At 45.4% G+C, this 22,944-nt stretch overlaps 1 protein-coding gene across 2 annotated transcripts in view; it reads left to right on the plus strand.

The window, feature by feature from the left end:
- Window positions 1–2,001: 2,001 nt before the first annotated feature.
- Window positions 2,002–22,944, plus strand: part of LOC311104438 (rap guanine nucleotide exchange factor-like 1) — a 33,915-nt gene continuing 12,972 nt past the window's right edge. The window contains exons 1-12 of one of the 2 annotated variants that reach the window (XM_084146276.1): window positions 2,002–2,667; window positions 14,943–15,021; window positions 18,055–18,205; window positions 18,845–18,942; window positions 19,474–19,586; window positions 19,871–20,038; window positions 20,432–20,529; window positions 20,757–20,879; window positions 21,030–21,208; window positions 21,410–21,500; window positions 21,793–21,843; window positions 22,070–22,157. In XM_084146276.1, the coding sequence (XP_084002402.1) occupies window positions 2,286–2,667; window positions 14,943–15,021; window positions 18,055–18,205; window positions 18,845–18,942; window positions 19,474–19,586; window positions 19,871–20,038; window positions 20,432–20,529; window positions 20,757–20,879; window positions 21,030–21,208; window positions 21,410–21,500; window positions 21,793–21,843; window positions 22,070–22,157 (1,621 nt within the window). In that variant the 5' untranslated portion in view covers window positions 2,002–2,285. Of the gene's footprint in view, window positions 2,668–14,942; window positions 15,022–18,054; window positions 18,206–18,844; window positions 18,943–19,470; window positions 19,587–19,870; window positions 20,039–20,431; window positions 20,530–20,756; window positions 20,880–21,029; window positions 21,209–21,409; window positions 21,501–21,792; window positions 21,844–22,069; window positions 22,158–22,944 lie in introns of both variants that reach the window. The other variant, XM_084146275.1, reaches the window with a different exon arrangement.

The following is a 22,944-nucleotide window of genomic DNA, read 5'->3' on the forward strand; positions in this document are numbered from 1 at the left end:
GCCAAAATATCATGCAAAACAGGCTGAATAAATAAGTTATCTTATTTGATTTTTAGCTAAACAGGTGGGGCTAAGCCCCACTTGCCCTGAATGATGGGTCGCCACTGAATACATCACATTAACATTTTAGTCATTTAGCAGACGCTCTTATCCAGAGCTACTTACAGTTAGTGAGTGCATACATTTTTCATACTGGTCCCCCGTGGGAATCGAACCCACAACCCTGGCATTGCAAGCACCATGCTCTACCAACTGAGCTACACGGGACACATAATGATAGGCTCACCATTTACTCATTTTTACTACCATTTAATCCAATAGCAAAAATACAAGGTACACATTTCAAAACTTTTTGAAGTGCTACATAGAACAACTAGTAGATGGTAAATATACACTGAGTGTATGAAACATTAGGAACACCTTCCTAATATTGAGTTGCACCCGCTTTTGCCCTCAGAACAGCCTCAATTCGTTGGGGCATTGACTCTACAAGGTGTCGAAAGCGTTCCACAGGGACAAGTTGACTCCAATGCTTCCCACAGTTGTGTCAAATTGGCTGGAAGTCCTTTGGGTGGTGGACCATTCTTGATACACACAGGAAACTGTTGAGCATGAAAATCATTGCGTTGCAGTTCTTGACACACTCAAACGTGTGCGCTTGGCACCTAATACCATATCTGTTCAAAGGCACTTAAATATTTTGTCTTGCCCATTCACCCTCTGAATGGCACACATACACAATCCATGTCTCAATTGTCTCTAGGATTAAATATCCTTCTTTAACCTGTCTCCTCCCCTTCATCTACACTGTTTAAAGTGGATTTAACAGGTGACATCAATAAGGGATCATAGCTTTCAACCAGATTCACCTGGTTAGTCTATGTCATGGAAAAAGCAGGTGTTCCTAATGATTTGTGCACTCAGTGTAATTGTCTATACAGCCAATTTGACTAACTTGACATGCACCATACAAAAAAAATGGTATCCAATGGCAGGTTGTGAGCATGTTGAGAAGTATGTCAGTCTTACAGTTTCATTGTCCTTATACAGTACATTTCGAAATTGCACCGTGTGTATTGTACTATTCTAATGCTAAACAGTAAATTAAGACCCCGACTGAGTTCCAACACATAATAATAAATAATTTAAAACGTTTGTTTTTGTTGGTCGGGGCCCTCTAGCGGCACTAGGCAATCTCCTATACCGCTTATGCCTAGGGCCGGCCCTTGTTTTCAGTGGGAGTGGGAGTGAGCAGCTGCCATTCATTTACATTTACGTAATTTAGCAGACGCTCTTATCCAGAGCTACTTACAATTAGTGAGTGCATACATTTTTCATACTGGCCCCCCGTGGGAAACGAACCCACCACCCTGGCGTTGCAAGCGCCATGCTCTACCAACTGAGCCAGCAGGCACTGAGGAGTACCGACTGCAACAAACGCGCAACTGCAGATTAAGGAAGGAAGGAAGGAAGGGGGCGAGTTAATATAGCAGCGGTCCCAAATACAGCACATACACACACCCCCGAAGAGTGTGAGTGAAAGACAGAGGGACTGTGTCCACACAGAGCTCGAACCACTGCATTCAATAAGCATTCAAACGGAGAACGGGAGAGGGAAACGGCTGCTACTTATCTGAACAAGCTTCCACACATACGGAGGAGCCGAGGCCATTCCCACTGGCGATATCACTGCAGTAGATTGCTTTGACGCCAGCAGCAAGAGATACCCCATGCGGCAAGGACGCGTCGCATTTGTTGGTGGTAAAAAGCTACTGGGGCGCCTATTTACCAACCCCCGCTGTTACCCTTATCTGTTGTTTCTGGCTATCGCATTGTGCTCTGCTGAGAGTGTGTGTATTTGGCACCTTGCGTTCATCATCCAGTGTATTTTGGCCGCTGCTTGAAACGGACAAACACTGTTCCTTGACGCGCCCGAAACGTCTGCAGAGGTGGAGGAGATGCCAGGGAGCGGTTGTTGTGGAGCAGGTTTTGACATTTTGCGATAAAAGATACTCAACCAGAACGTGCAGTCGTGTGTGAGAGCACGCTGTCGCCGATGTCGATAGACTGCTGCTTCACAAATCGGATTTTTACACTGCTCCCTTTAAAATCATGATTTGACAAATGGGTTAATTATCTCCATGCAAGAGCCTACTGCGAAGACCGGTCAATAGAATTACGCATGGATGCTTGTATAATGTAGTCACACAACGTTAGTTCCTGCAGAGCTATTCAGTTAATATCAATCACCATCGAAAAAAGCCTTATTGCGGTATTGTATCAAAATGCCGGCGGGAATGAAGCCCCTGGAAAAGTTTTTGAAGAAACAGACAACGGCGCTCACTCGAGCTGGTGGCTTTGGGGAGAAGGCGACTGGCACTGGCGCTTCTCGGCGGAGAGCCAGCCTGTCTCGGGTGGTTCCGTTTTTCAGGGAGACTTCTCCAGAGAGCGGTCCGGCCAGGGAGGTGTTCAGCCCGGACACTGAAGAAGCACCGTGCTGGCCATCGGCCACTGCGGACATTAGGAGCCCGTCGCTGTCTAGCGATGAGCAAAGCTCAGAGGCGAGTCTGGACACGAACTGGACCCCGCTGCCTGCGGACACGCCGGACAACCTGGCGTTGGCGCTACTGGACAGCGTGGCGGGCAAACGATATGGCAACTGCACAGGTAAATGGGCCTAGTCAATCAACAGCATTTATACAACACAGTGCATCCACCTATTGGCCTGTCAATAATCACACTCAATTGTTTGTTTAAGTTTCACTTTTGCAAATTAGCCAAGCAATTCACTTGTCAAAGGAATGTAGCCTATCCAGGAACCCAAAACTACCATTTGGTCCTTGATTAGGCTATATCCTAGTCTATAGGCCTGCATAGGCTATTGAAAATAACTAAGCTTTTGCTTATTTTCTCTTTTTGCTCATACAATAACAGAAACCCCAAATACTCAGTCAGTGATCTATTCCAGGCTGTAGGATTAGGGGGTGGTTGGTGAGGAAGGGTTCCTTCCCATCATTGCCTTGTTATATTCTCTGATTCAACAGTTACATAAGAACGGCTGTCCTCGTTACGAAAAATTAAAGCATGTTATTAAAAGGGATGGTCCAGATGTTTCTCACGCCTCAGAAAAGAAGACCACGCAAAAATGAATGATATTTACGTTTTACATTTCAGTGACACTCGCCCAGAATCTCATTTATAGCCTCTAGGGTTCCGTTTATTCAACAAAAACATTTTGATTGAGCTCATTTGCATTTGCCTATGACAGTAGAAGCATGTCTTTCATATGGAAACTGTCTGCTTCATGATCAGTCATTACAGTAGCAGCGTGTCTTTCATATGGAAACTGGCTGCTTCATGATCAGTCATTATAGTAGTAGAATGTCTTTCATATGGAAACTGGCTGCTTCATGATCAGTCATTACAGTAGTAGAATGTCTTTCATATGGAAACTGTCTGCTTCATGATCAGTCATTACAGTAGCAGCGTGTCTTTCATATGGAAACTGGCTGCTTCATGATCAGTCATTACAGTAGTAGAATGTCTTTCATATGGAAACTGGCTGCTTCATGATCAGTCATTACAGTAGTAGAATGTCTTTCATATGGAAACTGGCTGCTTCATGATCAGTCATTACAGTAGAAGCGTGTCTTTCATATGGAAACTGGCTGCTTCATGATCAGTCATTACAGTAGTAGAATGTCTTTCATATGGAAACTGGCTGCTTCATGATCAGTCATTACAGTAGCAGCGTGTCTTTCATATGGAAACTGGCTGCTTCATGATCAGTCATGGAGGAAAGCGCTAGTCTTCGCACATTGGCTGCTGAGTTTGTGCACTTATTTATTTATAAAAATGAGGTCATGATTCTCATCCTAAAAGACAATGTTTCTGTTGGCAGCTAAAGAGCAGACGATACAATGGGATTTATACTTTTTTTATTCTGGAGTGAGCCTACATTATTGTCCTAAAGGATTTGATCCAGAATTATTTTCTATCACAAGGGATTGTGAGGAGATGAGCATACAGAATTAAAATAATAAGTTGAACATTTTGTAAACCAATGCAGAAGCCACCATAGCACATTTTAAAGAAGAGTAATATCTGCACCGTACATATCTGTAGCATTTCTCTCCATATTTCCTGTGAGAATAACAAATATGAAGTAGTATCATTAGCTTAATTTCAAAGATACCAGATGCATAGCCCCTCTGGTGGTGTGCGTGTGTCATAGATCTATGTTCCCGTGTAGCTCAGTTGGTAGAGCATGGCGTTTGCAACGCCATGGTTGTGGGTTCGTTTCCCACGGGGGGCCAGTATGAAAAAATAAAATAAAAAATGTTTGCAGTAACTGTAAGTCGCTCTGGATAAGAGCGTCTGCTAAATGGCGTAAATGTAAATGATAACACACCAAATGCGTTTGATGGATAGTCCTTTCTGTCTTCTTCTAACGTGCTGACTTCACCAGACACACGCATGTTGATTTTGTCTATCCACACCAGACACGATCATGACACTCAGGTTAAAATATCAGAACCAACTATATTAATTTGGGGGCATGTCGAACACACTAAGCTAGCTTGCTATTGCAAGCTAATTTGACCTAAAATGTGTATATGGTCTGGTTTTTAGCTGGATCTTTGTAGAATTTTGACCTGGAGTCATACAAAATCCTGTGTTTCTCTACTCTGACGATTAATCCACAGATAAAAAGGGGAACCTAGTTAGTTTTTAGTTAGTTATCGTTAATGAATCTCTCCTCATTTATCTTTCAAGCTTGGGTTTGCATCTTCCTGATATCCGATAAGGAGGGGACTTGTGGCGCGCCTCAAATATAACTAAATTCTACTTTAGCGCTTGGCTATGCAGACGATCGTTCACGCGTGCGAGCGGTATGGGTGAAATGATTGAATAACATGTATGTGTACATTTTTATTTTGCAACGCTCGCTCATGCAATTTGGCAATTGAGGTTTGCATGTAATGCCTCTAAAGGGAAAAGTAATCTTAAACTGAATCAGATTACGTTACTGAGTTTGTGTAATCTAAAAATTAGGCTACTGATTACAATGTTGGACAGGTAACTGTAACGGATTACAATTATAAAGCAACCTACCCAACCCTGAGCCCAGATATGAATACACTAATATAGAAACCATAAACAGATGTAGGTGATGGAGCTGGTGATGGTTTCTTGGAATGGTGGGAGAGAAGATTCCAAAGCAGTTGATGTTGTTGAAGGGAAGTAGGTTAGTGGTTGTGATGTGATGTGATGTATGCCTATCCTGTGGGGGATGGTGGGTGATACACTGCATTAGATGACACCACCGCTGTCAATTTCTACCTTTGAGTGAAGCCTCCAGTATGTCAATATCTACTTTGCAGCTTTGCCATTGCCATATCTCATTGTGAGATTTTTTTCCACTGCTTATCTCAACAAGTCATGCAGTAACAGGATTTAACAGAGATTTCCAAGGTAGATTGCCAAGGCTTCCTGTATAACATGCCGATTTTCCTCCCAGCCAATCCTTGAATTCTGCTCAATTGATCTGTTATATTGGTGCATGATGTGGGTTTCACACACTGTAACACTATTGCAGGATCTCTCTGGAAAATCCAATAGATTTATGAAGTACGACTGTGATGAATGATAATGTGGTGATCAGGCATTATTACGGGCAACAATGAACAGATCAATAGAATATGATCAGGAAATGTATTAGAATAAACCCCTGCAATTAACTGTGTCCAGGACTCATATTGAGACCTACTGTTTAGTGATAATCCACATTAGTACCTGTTCCTCTGTTGCAGGAGGAATCTGCTCTACCTAGGTTCATTTAGTGTATAAGGGTTCAATGCACCTCCAGCAAATTCTCACAACTATTCTGCTTGCGGGCAACCATCCCCCATTATGCATTGTAAAGCCAGTGTACCTTCTATCCTATGACCCCTTGACCTCTCTGACCTGCTCCCCGGGTCGTCCTGCATGTTCCTGTCAAACTGACTGAGCGTGTTTGAATTCCCCTCTCTCGCGCTTTTGTTCTTCTGTCAATTTCCCCCTACTGCATTCTACAGGAAAAGGCATATCTCCACTGCATCATTCATAGGAAGAGAGAAGCAACATCGTAGTGCTGGAGATTGAATTGGCTTTGTATAGCAGCCAATAGTCATGTTTGAAACCGCAGATGTGATTCCAGAATGCATATCTGATTCCGAATGAATCAAAATGGGACATTTTATTGATAAATGGGTTAATGTTAAACCTTATCTATGTATGCTTTGAGTTTATTGACAAAAAATATACAGAGAGCTTGGTTGGCGTACGGCTGAAGAGGGTTCATGAGAGTTCATCTGGTCCATTCCAAAAGGTCACTATTCTGTTTCACTTTCATTTGTCTCAGACTTGTTTTTCTTGGACTTAATTCACTCCAGGGAGCTGTGTTGGTGTTATAAACACTTAGTGAACTACAACCCAGATAGCTGAAATATGTTTCATCTCGTTTAACCTGTTTCTTTGAGGGCCAAGCCCGCTGCTGTTTGGATGGGGAAGTTCTAGAATATGTAGAAAATCTGAAAAAGCGTGGCTAATCCAGGATTAGTTAACAATAGCGGACCAGATTGAGCGGACCTGCCCACCCTGACATGTGGAGCAGAAATGAATCTTTGGATTATGGATCTAGGTTGGATCTTGATCCTGGCTTATAGCCTAAATGTTTCTAATTAGGAAGTGTGTGTGTGTCTGGATGCAAATGTGTTTATGTTGAAACAATGTCAACAAGGTCCACTACGACCCAAACACTGCATGCTCCCCAACCCCTTGAACCTTATGACTCCCTGTCTCACACACTCCTATCTGACGCTCTACCTGACAGACTTGAGTACACCACACCCGATTACATTTTACCACTGCATACCACAGTGCTCTCACAGAGATACTATGCAAAAGGCTGTCCATATCGGCTGTCCCAGATCAGTGTTGGCTGAGTGGCGCTCCAGACGAACACCATGAACCCTCTGAGTCACTGCCCTCTGCTTCAGTGCGTGTGTGAGAGACCAGAACAGATTATAAGCATTTTGACAGCCCCTAAAAAAAGTCCCGTCCTTTTCAAGGTCAACGGCCCTGCTCTTATGTAACCTTGTTTACCTTGTGGTTTCATTTCTCGTCCAACCACGCTATTGGTTCTAGGAACAGGCGTGTTGAGGCGATGGTTAGGTGCGTAGAGTTACAGTGGAAATCAAGATCAAAACAATCTGTTAACGAAGCCATTGTGATACGTTACAACTTGGAAACCACACGTCCAAAGTCCATTACCACTATTATTGTCTGATTTTAAATAGTCCACATGAAAACAGATGGGTATACTATGATTATAACAACAAAGAGGGGAATTTGCCACTCCACATCCTATGTATTTGGACAGTACACATTCTTAGTATACTATAGTATTGAATGTAAAAGCACGAAACCAAACAAGTAGTAGAGATTTAGACCAGTCACCCATGGGTACAATAATGGCTATGATCGATACAGACGAGGGTGTCAGGGCACTGGAGATGCTGCAGCAGTTGCGTACAGTACATTACATTACATGGCTGTTTTGTCTTGCAGAATGACAAGGACACGTGCAATGCATAGGGAACATGTATCAAGCTCCACATCAGTTATTCACAAAGCCAAGTGGGATGTTTAAACTATAGACTTTAACTTTGCTTGATGCTCTCATTGCTTTACATTCCACATCCAGAGATGCAGTTTTTCTCAGACTCAGAGCCACGCAGCTGCAAAGTCTTGTGGAACGAAAGGGAGAAAATGTGATTGCATTGGGCTGTGTGGGAGGGATTCTGATGGTTCTTTTATGTAAAGAAAGAGGGATTAAAAGAGCGGCGTCTGGCTAGTGCCCACTCCTTTTGGATGCTTTTACATAAGGAAAGGAGGGACAGCTGACCCCCCCTTCCTCCTTCCTCTCTACATGCCTGCACTCTCCTCTCTTCTCTAGCCCACGCACCTGGACCACTCTGAGGAGAGCACGATGGGGCCCTCCAGGGCTGATTGACTTGCCTGACTTACTGTGTGTGTGTGTGTGTGTGTGTTTGAATCTCTGTATGTTTTTATGCGTGTGTGTGTGCGCGCTTGGATGCATCTGTTTGCATTTCTGTACTTGTTCACTTACATGGATGTGTGCATTTGTTTGCTTACATAAGAGTGTGTTCGTGTGCGTGTGTGTGTGAGAGAGCGGGTTGGAGCATGTCTATCTGTGTGTCTGCGTGGAAAAGAGGCTCTCCAGCACCTGTTCACATGGCAACCAGCACTTGCAGGGAAGCAAGAGGAGGAGGAGGAGGAAGAGAAACAGAGGGAACGCAGGAAGGAAGGAGATGTGTTTTTTAGAACATGAAACTTGGGAGAGAGGGAATAGAGCTTTAATAAACTGTATGGACAGTGTGACAGCCAGTGGGAGGAAGAAGGGGACAGAGAGACCGAGCAAAATACACTTGTTAACTGGCTGCTATATCATAAGGATGTTCTCATCTACTCATCACTTCTTTATCTGCTAGCCTATCCAGGTGGCGTGATGACGAGTAGATCAGTGCAGTGCCTTCTTTCTCTGAGTTGGCAGTTTGGTACTAACTAGTGTTGACCATCCAGAGGGAGTCTGGTTGTAGCCTAGCCAGCTGGGTAGTGACTATGACTTACCCTGGTGAACCGCTACGCCACTTGACATCCTTTGATGTGACAGGAGCAGTGGTTATTTTCTCTGCCGTGCGGTGTGCCACATTAGGCACGCTCGCTCGCACCCAGATTACCCCGAGCACGCTGGCAGTAATAAAAACCCTTCGTCCTCCGTCCCTCCCCCTGTAACACTAAATACTGACTCAGGAACAGGCCTAATCGCAGGGGACGGTAGACCAATGTCGGTAGACCAATCAACTTGACAGGCTTAGGAATCTGATTTGGGAACAATTGTATTAGAGAGATAGAATTGACTAGCATGGAAACTGTCAGGTTACATTTAAGGGACACACACTCAATCCATGGCCAAGAAGGATACTCTCTCCAGAATGTTCCCCAGCATAAGGGCCAGAGGATGATGTACAAGCTACATGATAAACTGAGAGGAATTGTAGAAGGCATGCAGCCATCATGGCAGGTGCATTGTTACTTAGAGTATGCTCTGACCACACAGTCTGTAGAACAAAATGTTAGTAGTTCAAACTTTGCGGTAGATTATTCTTTCAGAACCTTGAGGAATCGTCAGTGAAGAGAAATGGAGGAAGGGTGAAAGGCATATGTTTGCAATAGCCATCTCCTCCTGAGTTTTGCTGTCAGAAGGGCTCAAACGGAGTCCCATCAATCCCAACCTTTTTTTCTTCTTCTTTTTGTCATTTAGCAGACGCTCTTATCCAGAGCGACTTACAGGAGCAATTAGGGTTAAGTGCCTTGTTCAAGGGCACATCAACAGATTTTTCACATAGTCGGCTTGGGGATTAGAACCAGCGACCTTTCGGTTACTGGCACAACGCTCTTAACCACTAAGCTACCTGCCGCCCAGCGCCAACATGGTTTTTAAATGTGTGAATAGCAGCCAAAAGGTCACAGCAGCTGCACTGATGGGCAAAGACGTGCGCTAAGAGAACTAAACTGAGGAAAAATAGTTAGCCTTTTCTTTGTGGGTGTAGTCTATTGATTAAGGGTGTTTCCCATGGAAGCCATGTGTGTTTGTACATGTGCACTTATTTTATAGCTCTGTCACAGGGGCGTGTACTAGAGAGAGACGCCATTTGGGCGTATCGCTTAAACATCTGGGGCGTGACCCCTAGTGTTGTTTGGTGGGAGTGTCTTGGAAACATAACAATGTGGATGAAGTGTCTTATTACAGTGGAGCTATAATAAACAGTAGAGCAGTGTTTCCAAATCCGGATAGAGATATATGCAGACTATATTTGACTTTGATTTGATGGTGCCCTGACGTAGCCACTGCTATGCACCATTGTATTGCCATGTCCAATAGTCTTGCTACACATGTTTGTTCCATAGTTATGTGCTGGAGTGCTGTATGTTGCAAAAGCTTGTTGTATGTATGTATGTATGTATGTATGTATGTATGTATGTACAGTACCAGTCAAACATTTGGATACACCTACTAATTCCAGGATTTTTCTTTATTTTTACTATATTCTACATTGTAGAATAATAGTGAAGACATCAAAACGATGAAATAACACGTATGGAATCATGCAGTAACCAAAGAAGTGTTAAACAAATCAAAATATATTTTATATTTGAGATTCTTCAAAGTAGCCACCGTTTACCTTGATGACAGCTTTGCACACTCTTGGCATTCTTTCAACCAGCTTCATGAGGTAGTCACCTGGATAGCGTTTCAATTAACAGGTGTGCCTTCTTAAAAGTTAATTTGTGGAATTTATTTCCTTAATGAGTTTGATCCAATCAGTTGTGTTGTGACAAGGTAGGGGGGGTATACAGAAGATAGCCCTATTTGGTAAAATACCAAGTCCATATTATGGCAAGGACCGCTCAAATAAGCAAAGAGAAACGACAGTCCATCATTACTTTAAGACATGAAGGTCAGTCAATCCGGAAAATGTCAAGAACTTTGAAAGTTTCTTCAAGTGCAGTCACAAAAACCATCAAGCACTATGATGAAACTGGCTCTCATGAGGACTGCCACAGGAAAGGAAGACCCAGAGTTACTTCTGCTGCAGAGGATAAGTTCATTAGAGTTAACTGCACCTCAGATTGCAGCCCAAATAAATCCTTCACAGAGTTCAAGTAACAGACACATCTCAACATCAACTGTTCAGAGGAGACTGCGTAAATCAGGCCTTCATGGTCGAATTGCTGCAAAGGAAACCAGTACTAAAGGACACCAATAAGAAGAAGAGACTTGCTTGGGCCAAGAAACACGAGCAATGGACATTAGACCGGTGGAAATCTGTCCTTTGGTCTGATGAGTCCAAATTTGAGATTTTTTGGTTCCAACCGCCGTGTCTTTGAGACGCAGAGTAGGTGAACGGATGATCTCTGCATGTGTGGTTCCCACCGTGAAGCATGGAGGAGGTGGTGTGGGGGTGCTTTGCTTATGACACTCAGTGATTTTATTTCGAATTCAAGGCACACTTAACCAGCATGGGATCACTGCATTCTGCAGCAATACGCCATCCCATCTGGTTTGTGCTTAGTGGGACTATCATTTGTTTTTCAACAGGACAATGACCCAAAACACACCTCCATGCTGTGTAAGGGCTATTTACCAAGGAGAGTGATGGAGTGCTGCATCAGCTGACCTGGCCTCCACAATCACCCGACCTCAACCCAATTGAGATGGTTTGGGATGAGTCGGACGGCAGAGTGAAGGAAAAGCAGCCAACAAGTGCTCAGCATATGTGGGAACTCCTTCAAGACTGTTGGAAAAGCATTCCAGGTGACGCTGGTTGAGAGAGTGCCAAGAGCGTGCAATGCTGTCATCAAGGCAAAGGGTGGCTACTTTGAAGAATCTAAAGTATAAAATATATTTGTATTGTATGTATGTATGTATGTGTCCTATAGCATTATCCACAATGGTGTGAAAGTATGTGAGTGGCATTGCCTCAGCTTGGATGGCCTTGGGTGCATATTTGAGCCTTTCTGCCAACCCACTGGAGCGAGTGGCCAAACAAGTTTCTCCACTGCCCAAAATGGAGGGTTGTGGTTGGGGAGGGGAGGCCTCAGAGTAGCTCCTGGGTGCAGTTTTGAATTAGGTTAACCAGAGAAGAGGGCTGCCACTCACTATGAACAGCAGAGAACCACTGCTGCGTGTCTGTGTTTTGTGTTTGTCACCATTTGGTTTAGGGTTACTTACTAAATCCAGATTGTCCATGCATATATGTGTGGCTGTTTTGTGTGTGTTCACGTTTCCTCTCTGCCATATCAACACAGGATTGTGTATGTGTGCGCATGTTTATATTTGCCCTGGTGTTCATTTGCATGTCAATGGCGGTGTGTTTGGAGGTGGAGAATGAGAATTGGCGTGGGGAAGATAGGAGCAGGGCGGAGGGCTGGAGATGCACCAGATAAGTGGAACAAGCGCCAACAGGCAGATGCAGAGTACACACACAAACTCGCCCACACACACACTCTCTACCTCTCCATCTGACCGCTTCATGCTGAAACCCAAACACTTAAGAGAGAGCTGAGGGTGTGTGTGTTTTTGTATGCGCATAGTAAGGTAGAGTACAGTCAAAAAGAGAAGGTCACCATAGAAACGGGATACGTATCACAGTTTATAGAACTGCATACCAGACTAGTTCGGTTCAGTTGGTAGCTAGGGATAGGCTGAAATCTGCCTTTCTGTCTCTCCAATATCAAATCAAATGTATTCATAAAGCACTTTTTACATCCGCAGATGTCACAAGGTGCTATACAGATACCCAGCCTAAAACCCCAAACAGCAAGCAATGCAGATGAAGAAGCATGGTGGCTAGGAAAAACTCTCTAGAAAGGCAGGAACCTAGGAAGAAACCTAGAGAGGAACCATGGTCTTCTGGCTGTGCTGGGTGGAGATAAAAGTACATGGCCATTAAGGCCAGATCATTCTTCAAGATGTTCAAATGTTCATAGATGACCAGCAGGGTCACAGTGGTGGTAGAGGGTGCAACAGTTCAGCACCTCAGGAGTAAATATCTTGTTTTTGAATCAGTCCCACTGGTTCAGATCCAGATCCAAACCACATGTACAGCTGCTGCTTTATGAGCCGTCTCCAGACCTCGTGTTGTTATGAGGCTAAAACTCCTCCCCCCTTCCCCCCTGGTATAAGGTGGTCCACAGCTGTGACATGAACCACAACCTCCTTCCATCTCTCCATCCTGCCATTGCTCCACCCCTGAAGGGAGTGTGTACTCCTCCCCTCCCAGCCTTTGTGCTTCCTGCAGGGCCAGAGATGAAAGGGGATGAAGGAGAGGGTGTACCTCAAGGCTGTATGCTCTGCCCACTTCAAATCTCAAACACGCATGCATGGCCTTCACTCCCCAACCTCCCCTCCTCTCCTCCCACCAAAGCCCTCTTGCCATTTGGATGCAGGCACAGACTGTGGGAGATGTGCAGTAGTGCTTTGACCCTGAGATCAGGGGCATTGCAGGGAGGGAGTATGTTTTTTCTGTTTATCCACAGGCGTTTGAATGAGCGAGTCTCATCTGTAAATTAGTTGAGTTTATATGTATGTATGTGTAATGTCCATTTGAAATAATCTACCTCTGCATGAATGCGCAAGCATGCGCGTTTATGTGTGTACATGTACAACGTGTGTGTGGGGGTGCACATGTTTGAGATTCTGGGCGTATGTGTTCTGTGTCTTTGTTTATGTGGGAGTTGGATTTGTGCTCCTCTCTCCCACTCCTGTCATGTGGAGCAGTGTGCTCAATTCTAATCTGAGCCAGAGATTTTCTGCACTTTAAGCTTCAGCAAAATGCGTGATGGGAGGAGAGAAAGTGAGAGAGCAGGCTTTTGAGAGAGGGGGGAGAGGGAGGGAGAGGGAAAACGTCTTCCCACCCTGTTACGTGCACCGATCCATCTTCAGCACATGCTAATTTTCTCTGTTTGCCGTGGAGGTTGGCCACACTGTATTAGAGTTTGACAGAGGAGCAGGGAGATTATCAGTGGCCATCTCTCTCTGTTACCACTGTGTGGATCCAAGAGCCTGTCACAATGGGTCTTCCCCCTCGTCTAGAACATGAATGAACCAATGAAACACAGTGGCAACCTGCCCGAGAGCTAGGCAGCCATATTGGATGAGTCAAACTTGATGAGTTCTCTCACATTCAGATCTATGCTGGCCTCTTACTATGAGACTTTAATGTGTAAGCTACACATGAAACAAACAAGGAATGTGTCCACTCTATGCTATTTGTTTCTATGGTCTCATCTGCCATACTGCACTTAATAGTCACTGCACTATAGGCTATTTATTGCCTTACCTCCATAACTTGCTACATTTGCACACACTGCATATATATTTTCTTTTGTATTTTTTTACTTTGTTTTTTTACCCCATATGTAACTCTGTGTTGTTGTTTTTATCGCACTGCTTTGCTTTATCTTGGCCAGGTCGCAGTTGTAAATGAGAACTTGTTCTCAACTGGCTTACCTGGTTAAATAAAGGTGAAATAAAAAAAAATAGTTAGCTCTTTAGCGCCCTGCTGTTCCTTTGCAAGTATGGAGTGGAAAGGATGTGCTATTTTCCTGTGGTCACACACAGAGCTCCAGGGGAATAATGATAGGGAAGATGATTGAGACCCACGTCCCCTCACCTCTCTTCCTCACGCCTCGTTTGTTGTCATTTGAAATAATAATAATAATAATAGTAACACAGCACGAGTCATTGAAATCTCATCTGATTTAGTGGGATTGGGGCGATTTAACCGCGGTCCAGCCGGTCCATGACTCCTAGTCAGGGTTTATAAATAGAGGCCACCACATTGCCTCCCCTCTGGCGTGTAGAGCTATAGACTGCAGACTGAATTGGAGCACAGAGAACCAGGTGGCGGTTTCACTGAGACAGGATTAATCTTAGCCCAGTAGCAGAAGCCCCCGTGCTGCGCCAGGGACAGGGATTTAACAACAGACAAAGGTGACGTTAAGAGATTTCAGACACCCGTTTTTATCTCTGACACAATAATCAAATTTGAGCTTTTGGGGCATGACCGGTTAAACAAGTACAGTGGAGCTACAGCTGCAACGGCTGTAGCAGCACAGCCATGCATAATTAACATGCTTTTCTCTCTCTCTCCCCTCTCTCCTGCTCTCTCTTCCTCTCCCTCTCCCAATATACCCTCTTCGTAATCCCTTTCTCACTCTCTTTTCCTGCCTATTTTCTGCTTTCCACCATTCTCTATCCTTTCTTTCTCCCTCTGTCTCCTTCCCCACCTCTCTCTATCTTGTTTCCACAGAAACCCTCCTGGATGACTTCATGTTGACACACCCAATCTTCCTGGCATCGGACAGGTTCCAGCAGGTCCTACTCCAGCAGTATCCTTTACCTTCCCTTTCCTTCCTGGCCTAGCCTGGCCTGGGAGCCCCAATGTGTACACAGACACACACACACACCTGCACAACCTTCCCAGACATCCCCAGGAAGAATTGGGATGCAGGAAGACTCGGTCCGAGCACTCCCATCCGCCGTGCAAGGCGAGGGTGGCCCACTTCTGGTTTCCTGTCTGAGGGCTCGTTAGCGCCAAGATAATGCTTTTTTTGTTCAACGCCCCTACTTCGCTAGGCTAATATAAACAATGGCACTGAACTAGCCTTGACACCTATTTGGACATGGACAACATGTTTTTGTGCTTTAGAAAGGGCTTTCTTTTGTCTTTTGAAGCAACATGTTAAATAGCCTAGCATATGATGTCCGCTATGTTAAAAGCAAGGGCTGTTTTTCATGGAACATGCACACAGTGTTCAATTGATCTAAAAGCTCTTGCAAATTAGCTGATTAAAATTCATATTCTTTATGAATATTGATATTTTCTACAGTATCAAAGCCATATTAGACTACTCAGTCAGGCCGACGCTCAATTTGAGTAAGATTATCCAGTGCTGTTGCTCGTAACTTGGCAGGAGAACTCGACCAAAGACTTAAGAACCAAAAACTCCTTAGTAACAACAACTCCACTGGCTCCCGTCTGCACCAAGCCAAGGAACAGTGTTTCTGTTTTGGCACCACCACAGGGGGTTCAGTAAAGTTGAGCAACATTCCCCGACACAGAGCTGGGATTTGGGTCGCAGTAGTAGTGCATTCATTGGCAATGAGCCACACTGCTACTTAACGTCTGCCTAGTGGCTAACTCTGTTTTCCATATTATTACACTACAGTGGACCAATAGATATTATATGAGGCTTCTGCCTATCTACAATTAACATATTTAGAGCAATGATATTATCCTGCCCATCTCTGGCTTTAGAATCTTCCTTTTTCCCCCATTATGATGGCTTGCTTTTCCCCCGTTTATGATAGCTTGCTTTTTTGAGGGTGTATGTACTGTAAGTGAAGACATTCATCTTTAGTGATGAGACAGTATGTATTCCACCAGATATTATGTGTGCATTTGTGAGTCTGTCGGTGCATGTCTGTGTGTAAGGGATAGTGTCTATGTTTGTTAGAGTGGACGGACACTACACCCCCTTTTCTCCCAGAACCCCCGTTCAGTGTGTCTGACCTACATTCCATTACTGAAGACCCTGGCTGTTTGTGTGTGTTTAGAGGCCTGAGCGGCCCTCCAGACGACAATGGGCGTCTCGACGGAGACTGCAACACAAAGGTCTGCTGGGAAAGACCGTCCACATGCCTCGCTGCCCTTAATGCAGCTTGTCTGGGCCCTAGTGGGACGCCCCAATGTGTGTGTGTGGGGGGGGGGGGGGGGGGGTGTTCTTGCAAATGATCAATGATCCAGCCTGTTCTACACCGTACCTCTTAACCCTCTCCTCCTCCCTCCTGCTGTCTTTCTCTCCCACCCTTTAGTTTTCTCCGCTCCCTCAGTCTCTCCATCCACACCTCTCCCTCAGTCTCTCCATCCACACCTCTCCCTCAGTCTCTCCATCCACACCGCTCCCTCAGTCTCTCCATCCACACCTCTCCCTCAGTCTCTCCATCCACACCTCTCCCTCAGTCTCTCCATCCACACCTCTCCCTCAGTCTCTCGCTGTCCCTAATCCAACCTAATCAGATCTTTTGTTGTGGAAACACATTTGGCTTCCTTCTGGAAATGAAAACAAAAGCTACCTCCCCTTCCATTAGGAACACAGAGAATTCCTCCCGTTACTTCACTCTCCCTGAGTAACTCATCCCAGAGTTTCACACACAACCTTCACACACACTCAAAAGACACACACACTACACTACACTCGTAGTGGCTGAGCGATCAAAGCCCAGAACCCTGGCTATGTTGAAGAGCTCTGGAGGGACTCCAAGCCATTGTGGAGGCTGGGGCCAAACTCCCACACCAGCAATAGAACACAACCCAATAGAACAGAACAGAGAGAACAAGATACAGCTGGCCTTAGGGTTAGGTTGCTGTTGCTGGAGCTGGGAGAAGCAGGTGAACAGGGGATCATAGATATAGAATTACTAGATCTGGAATGTCATCCAAGGCATTGGTATATACTGTTCAGTGTGTGAGTTTGTAGGTCACAGGCCTGTGGGGGACTTGGATTGTGGTCTTAAATATTGGAGGGTGTCAGGGATAGTCCCTTAAATTTAGCCATGGAGTCAGGTGGGTAGTCCCTTTTTATATTTAGAATAGGATGTCAGGTTTCCCACGCATGTGTGCATGCGTGCGCACGTATGACTACTCTTTAGTGGGTCCAACATAGACGCATTATGGTATACCTCAAGTCACAGAATGAAAATATCCCAATATCACACTAATTCTGGTGGAAAGACTGTGCTGCACTGTGCAGAGCTCTTCAAACTCTTTACTGCTCTATTTGCTAAGATGCTCTCCTCTCCCCCTCTCCTCCTGCTGTGCTGTGGCTGGGAGCTGGAGGGAAGAGGAGAGTGTGTGTGTGTGTGGGCGATGGATGGATGGGTGTGTCTGTGAGAGCCTTCACCACACAGCTCTCTGCTCTGCTCTGGCTAAGCTGTAATTACTAGTTGCTTGTTTGACTCTCTGAACACTACTGAAATACTGTGTTTTTCCATCTGCGTGTCAGGTGACCATGGCTCTACAGCTGTGAGTTTCTACAGGGTGTTTTTGAGTGTCTGCATGTGTTTGTGTGTGTGGTAACTTAATGTGTGCCTTCTGTCAGTGTGGTGTGTGCGTGAAGGTATTTGCAACCGATGTTGTGCAACTATGATGGAATTATAAAGAGCGTGTCCTTTGTGGTAGTATGACGTAAATCATTTTGTTATGTGTGTGTAGTAAACAAGTACTAGAAAATAGCTTTCTCCAAATGATTCCTCCATATCTTCCATGGTCTCTCCAACTTCAATATCAATATCCTAATGACAGTCATTAGTAGATATTCTCTCTCTGTCTCTGTGGCGTTTCTCCTTGACTCTGGGTTCAGATTTGGTGTTGAGGGGAAGGCAGGGGAGGGCTGGCCCAGCTGGGACGGGGCAGAGAGGAAGCAGGCTGTGCTGAGTGTTGCCTTCCGCTACCTGGACACATACAGAGAACTGCTGCAGGAAGAGGGCGACAGGTCCAACAGCTTCCCCAAGGTACTGGTCCAGCACACACACACAGAACACACACACATGCACATACGGGCGCACATACACACAGAAACACCACACCACACACTGGCACACACAACCGCCATCCTGAAGGACAATGGCGTGAGATCTAACTACTCGTCAGTGTTAAACACACAAATTACAAGCACACACACACACACACACCTGCTCTTCCATCCAAGCAGCCTGGCACCAAGGCAGTGTGCTGTGGTGTTCTCTCTGGGTGGGAGCTGTGTGTGGAGTGTTGATTTTGGCAGCAGCCTGTTAGGGCCCCCAGGTTGTCATGGCGACAGAACTGACTCCGCTGAACACACCTTGAGAAATTAGGCTTTTGGCCGCCTCCACCTTTCCTTCTATATTCACATTAATAACACATCTCTGTCGGTTTCTTTCACACAGACCCATTGGCCTCTACCACTACTCTGTTCTGTCTCCACTGTCGTCTACCTATCTCTCTGTAGGAGAGCTCTCCTTTCTCTCAGAATACTGTAGATGCAGTCTGTCAGCACATCTTGTGACAAACTGCAACTGCCCACGCAGTGCTGGTAGACACAAATGAACACACTCAGACCGAGGCACAAAGTGCACTCCCTCTCTGAAAGTCATTTCTCTCCTCTGCTTCAGGAGCTATATCTGTGTGCAGTCCAAGAACTCAGTCAGTTCCCTGAGCTCGTGGAAGACGTGCTAAAGCTTCAGCGCTGGACCGAGATCCTCCAATGCCCGTAAGTCACATATCCACCCCAGCCAGATACACACGCAAGCACGCACGTACACACACACACACACACACACACCGAGCCCACAGCCCCTTCTGTTAGCACCAGCCTGCTAGGGACAGCTTTTCTGGTATTCCGGGGCTGTGAAAGGCATTGCAGCTGGATGTTGCTGTGTCGCTCCTCTTGGTTTAGTCAAAGCCTTTATCGCACAAGTTTTAATAATCACTGTTAATTAGTGTAATAGGTTGTTTTAATGGCCTTGGTTTCTCCTATAGCCTACTAGCTCACACTGGCTTCTCTTGCACTGTAACTATTGTGGTGCCTTCCCCTATAAATAAGACTAGGAGTTTACCCTGACCTTGTAAGGAAGAACTCTGGCCCTTATTAATTACAATCAACTTACTTACAGGCGACGGTACATACAGACCTTTGGATCCATCCCACCGTAGCACACAAGTCATCACACCCAATTACAAACTAGATGTCCTTGAAAGGATGCATAGGCTGACAGACTGTCTACTGTGTTTTCCTAAGCAGCTCAGAGGAGGACAAGGAGATTCGGAAGAAGCAGGTCCGTCCTCTTTTCCGCCACTTCCGCCGCATCGATGCCTGTCTGCAGCCCAGAGAGGCCTTCCGGGGCTCAGATGAGAGTGAGTAAGACAGGATGTGATGCAAAACACATCATACTGTGACACTTTCTGTATTATAAAAGTTCTATATCTTGAAAACGTCATTGCTCACTTGCAAAACATTTTGAGACTGTATCAAAAGTGGACTAATGAACAAAATACAAAAAGATCGTTTTTGAGTGGTATTTTTCTTTAAGGTCTTCAGATGCAGGCCAACAGATTGTAACAGATATATGAGGATATGGGACAGATTCTGTACACACTAGAGCCATGTGGGTGAAGTTAAAAAGGCTGTGTGTGTTCAGTCTTTTGCAGGGTGTACACACCGGACCACTCGTACGTGACGATCCGCAGCCGTCTGTCGTGCCGCGTGGGGGAGATCCTGGCGCTAGTCAGGGAGAAGCTGCTGTACAGCGAAGACCAGCCAACCCAACCTGGCAACCTGCTGCTGGTGGCTGTCACCTCCGCCGGGGGTAGGACCACACACTTACACAGAGATACACACCGATACTGGATACATTAAACCTATGATTACTTCTCGCTATGCCTACTTTTGATTTGAGTTCCATCTGCAGAAAAAAACCACAGCAACAACTAAAACACCCAATCAGAAAAAGCAAGCTTTGACATGATTGTTTGAACAGCGATGCTTACATCCACAAATGAGGTTTAGATTTAAATCTACAAATGACTACCCACCACTGCTTGGAGCTAAGCTGACAAACTGACTTGTCTAGATGGAGATGAAAACAGTTTGATGTTCTGGTGTGTCTCTGTGTGCTTTTTGTTATGTGTTGCTGGTATCTCTACTTAATCCATTGCGTATGTGCTGATGTGTGGGCTCATCTATGTTGTTGTGTTCTCAGAGAAGGCCGCATTCCGGCCTAGCGACGAGGCAGTCTTCACCACCCTGGGAGTCAACACTCACCTGTTTGCCTGCGAGCCCTCCGAGCTGGAAAGCCTGGTGAGTCACCACTAAACAATGGAGAGGAACGAAAAGCCCTGGCTGGGAGCCATTTTGGATTGCACTAAACAACTTTGTTTACATTTGATTCATTATTGTTCTCATAAAGTTACCAATAGAAGAAAAAAATAGAAGAAAAAAAGAAGATAAGGAGATGAAACAATGAAGGGCACTTTAGTCCAAAGCTTCTCTGGTAAGACTCCTTAATTTTTTTTGTTTCTCTTTAGCTTCCCTTACCTGAGGAGATCCACTGGTCGCCTGGTGACAGCAAACTCCATGACATGAGTGCTGAGGAGGTAGCCACTCAGCTTGTGGTGTTCGACTGGGAGCTCTTCAGCTGCGTGCACGAGGTCAGTTATTAGTGGAGCTGATAGTATGGGCCTCTGCCAAATAATTGCAAAAAAAAAGTGTTCTCAATGATAAGGACTTATGCTGTGTGTGGTCTACCTACATTTTAGATTCTATAGACTTATTGTACGTTTCTTCGTTTGTATGTCCAGGTGGAGTTTGTGTGCTATGTGTTCCACGGCGAGCAGGCTCGCTGGCGCCCCCTCAACCTTGAGCTGGTACTGCAGCGATGCAGCGAGGTGCAGCATTGGGTCGCCACCGAGATCCTGCAATGCCAGTCGCTGCCCAAGAGGGTGCAGCTCCTCCGCAAGTTCATCAAGATCGCAGCTCTGTGAGTTCTGGGTGTCTGTCAGTCCTATTGAATCGTATTACAACTAGGTGTGCTACATTGATGATATGCGTTTAATGGTGTGTTAGGCCACAGTAATAGTTTAGAATAAGTAGTGTTATTATTTGGTCATCCCTAACAGTGTGGTTTATGGTGAAGTGTGTTATTGTCTAGTCTTGTCTAACGTGTGTGTGTGTGCTCCAGGTGTAAGCAGCAGCAGGACCTGCTGTCCTTCCTAGCTGTTGTTCTGGGGCTGGACAACCCTGCAGTCAGCCGCCTTCGCCTCACCTGGGAGGTAAGACACAAACACACACACACCAGTGGAGGCTGCTGAGGGGAGGACGGCTCATAATAATGGCTGGAATGGAGCGAATGGAATGGCATGTATTTGATACCATTCCACTGATTGTGCTCCTGCCATTACCATGATCCCGTCCTCCCCAATTAAGGTGCCACCAACCTCCTGTGGTACACACCCCTCCACCCACATGCAGTCAACATGCACATAAGTCTGACACGTCAGCGAACACACTGGCGTAGGGATTTGTTTATAACTCCGGGGACTATTTGTCTGTGGTTTGTGGCAGGGCCTCCCTGGGAAGTTCAGGAAGCAGTTCCAGCAGTTTGAGAGCATTGCGGTGAGTGGCTGTTCGGGGTCTCCAAGAGGACAGTTAAGGAGGTCCCTATAATATGGGCTTACTGTATATCAGGGTTGGGCTCAGTTCCATTTCAGTCAGTCAAGAATTATAAAAGAGCTCTTTTGACCTCAAAAAGTTAATTACCCCAATCAGGATGTGGCTATGGGTTCATTTATTAGGCACATTTAGTGAAGGGTGAGTGAGTGAACATGTTGTTGTTTTTCAGGATCCATCCAGGAACCACAAGTCGTACAGAGACCTGATGGGCAGCCTCAGACCCCCTCTCATCCCCTTCACACCACTGCTGCTCAAAGGTGAGACACAGACATGCACACACATACACTATACACACAGCAAGTAAATACACACAAACACATTAGTTCTCTCTCTACACTACCCAAATGCATATGTTCATCGCCACAAAGATAAATCTTTACTAATACAAAACACACACACCCCATTCACACAGGCTGCCATTGGCTCAAACTACAGACTAAATAAGTGACGCCGGGCCGCTACTCAAGGCCTCTCTCTGGTCATGGACACACACACAAACCACAGCTGAGGAAACGCTACACTGTGTTTGTGTGTGGTGCTGAAAACAGGGGCACAAACCTCTACAACCCCCCTCAAACACACACACACATACACACTCACTTTACCCCCCAGATGTTGTCCAGATGTGAGCTCATAACATCTCTCTCAGACACACACAAACACGATGCTGTGTAGTGTGATTAGAAGGCAGCCTTTGAGCCCCGCCTTGCTAATTAACACCCATAGTTACTCTCTCCATCCCCCTCAACCCTAGCCTGGGTACCAGTCTCATTAGCTAACATGCCACTCCTTATCATTTGGAATGGCAGTGGAATGTTAGCTGAAGAGAATGGTACTCAGGCTACCTCAACCCTGCACACACACAGAGAGCTCAGTGTGGAGTCTCCCTGCTGGGCATCATGCAGACACACACACACACACTGCACAGTATGCTGTCTCCCTGCTGGGCAACACAAGTATGCGACGATCATACTCGCTTCATTCTAGATGTAGCCGATGCTGGAGTCTACATGTAACATATTTATACATCCTCTTGAGGAATTA

This window comes from Coregonus lavaretus (genome assembly GCF_964263955.1).
Source record: "Coregonus lavaretus genome assembly, chromosome: 28".
In the NCBI taxonomy this organism is placed as follows: domain Eukaryota; kingdom Metazoa; phylum Chordata; class Actinopteri; order Salmoniformes; family Salmonidae; genus Coregonus; species Coregonus lavaretus.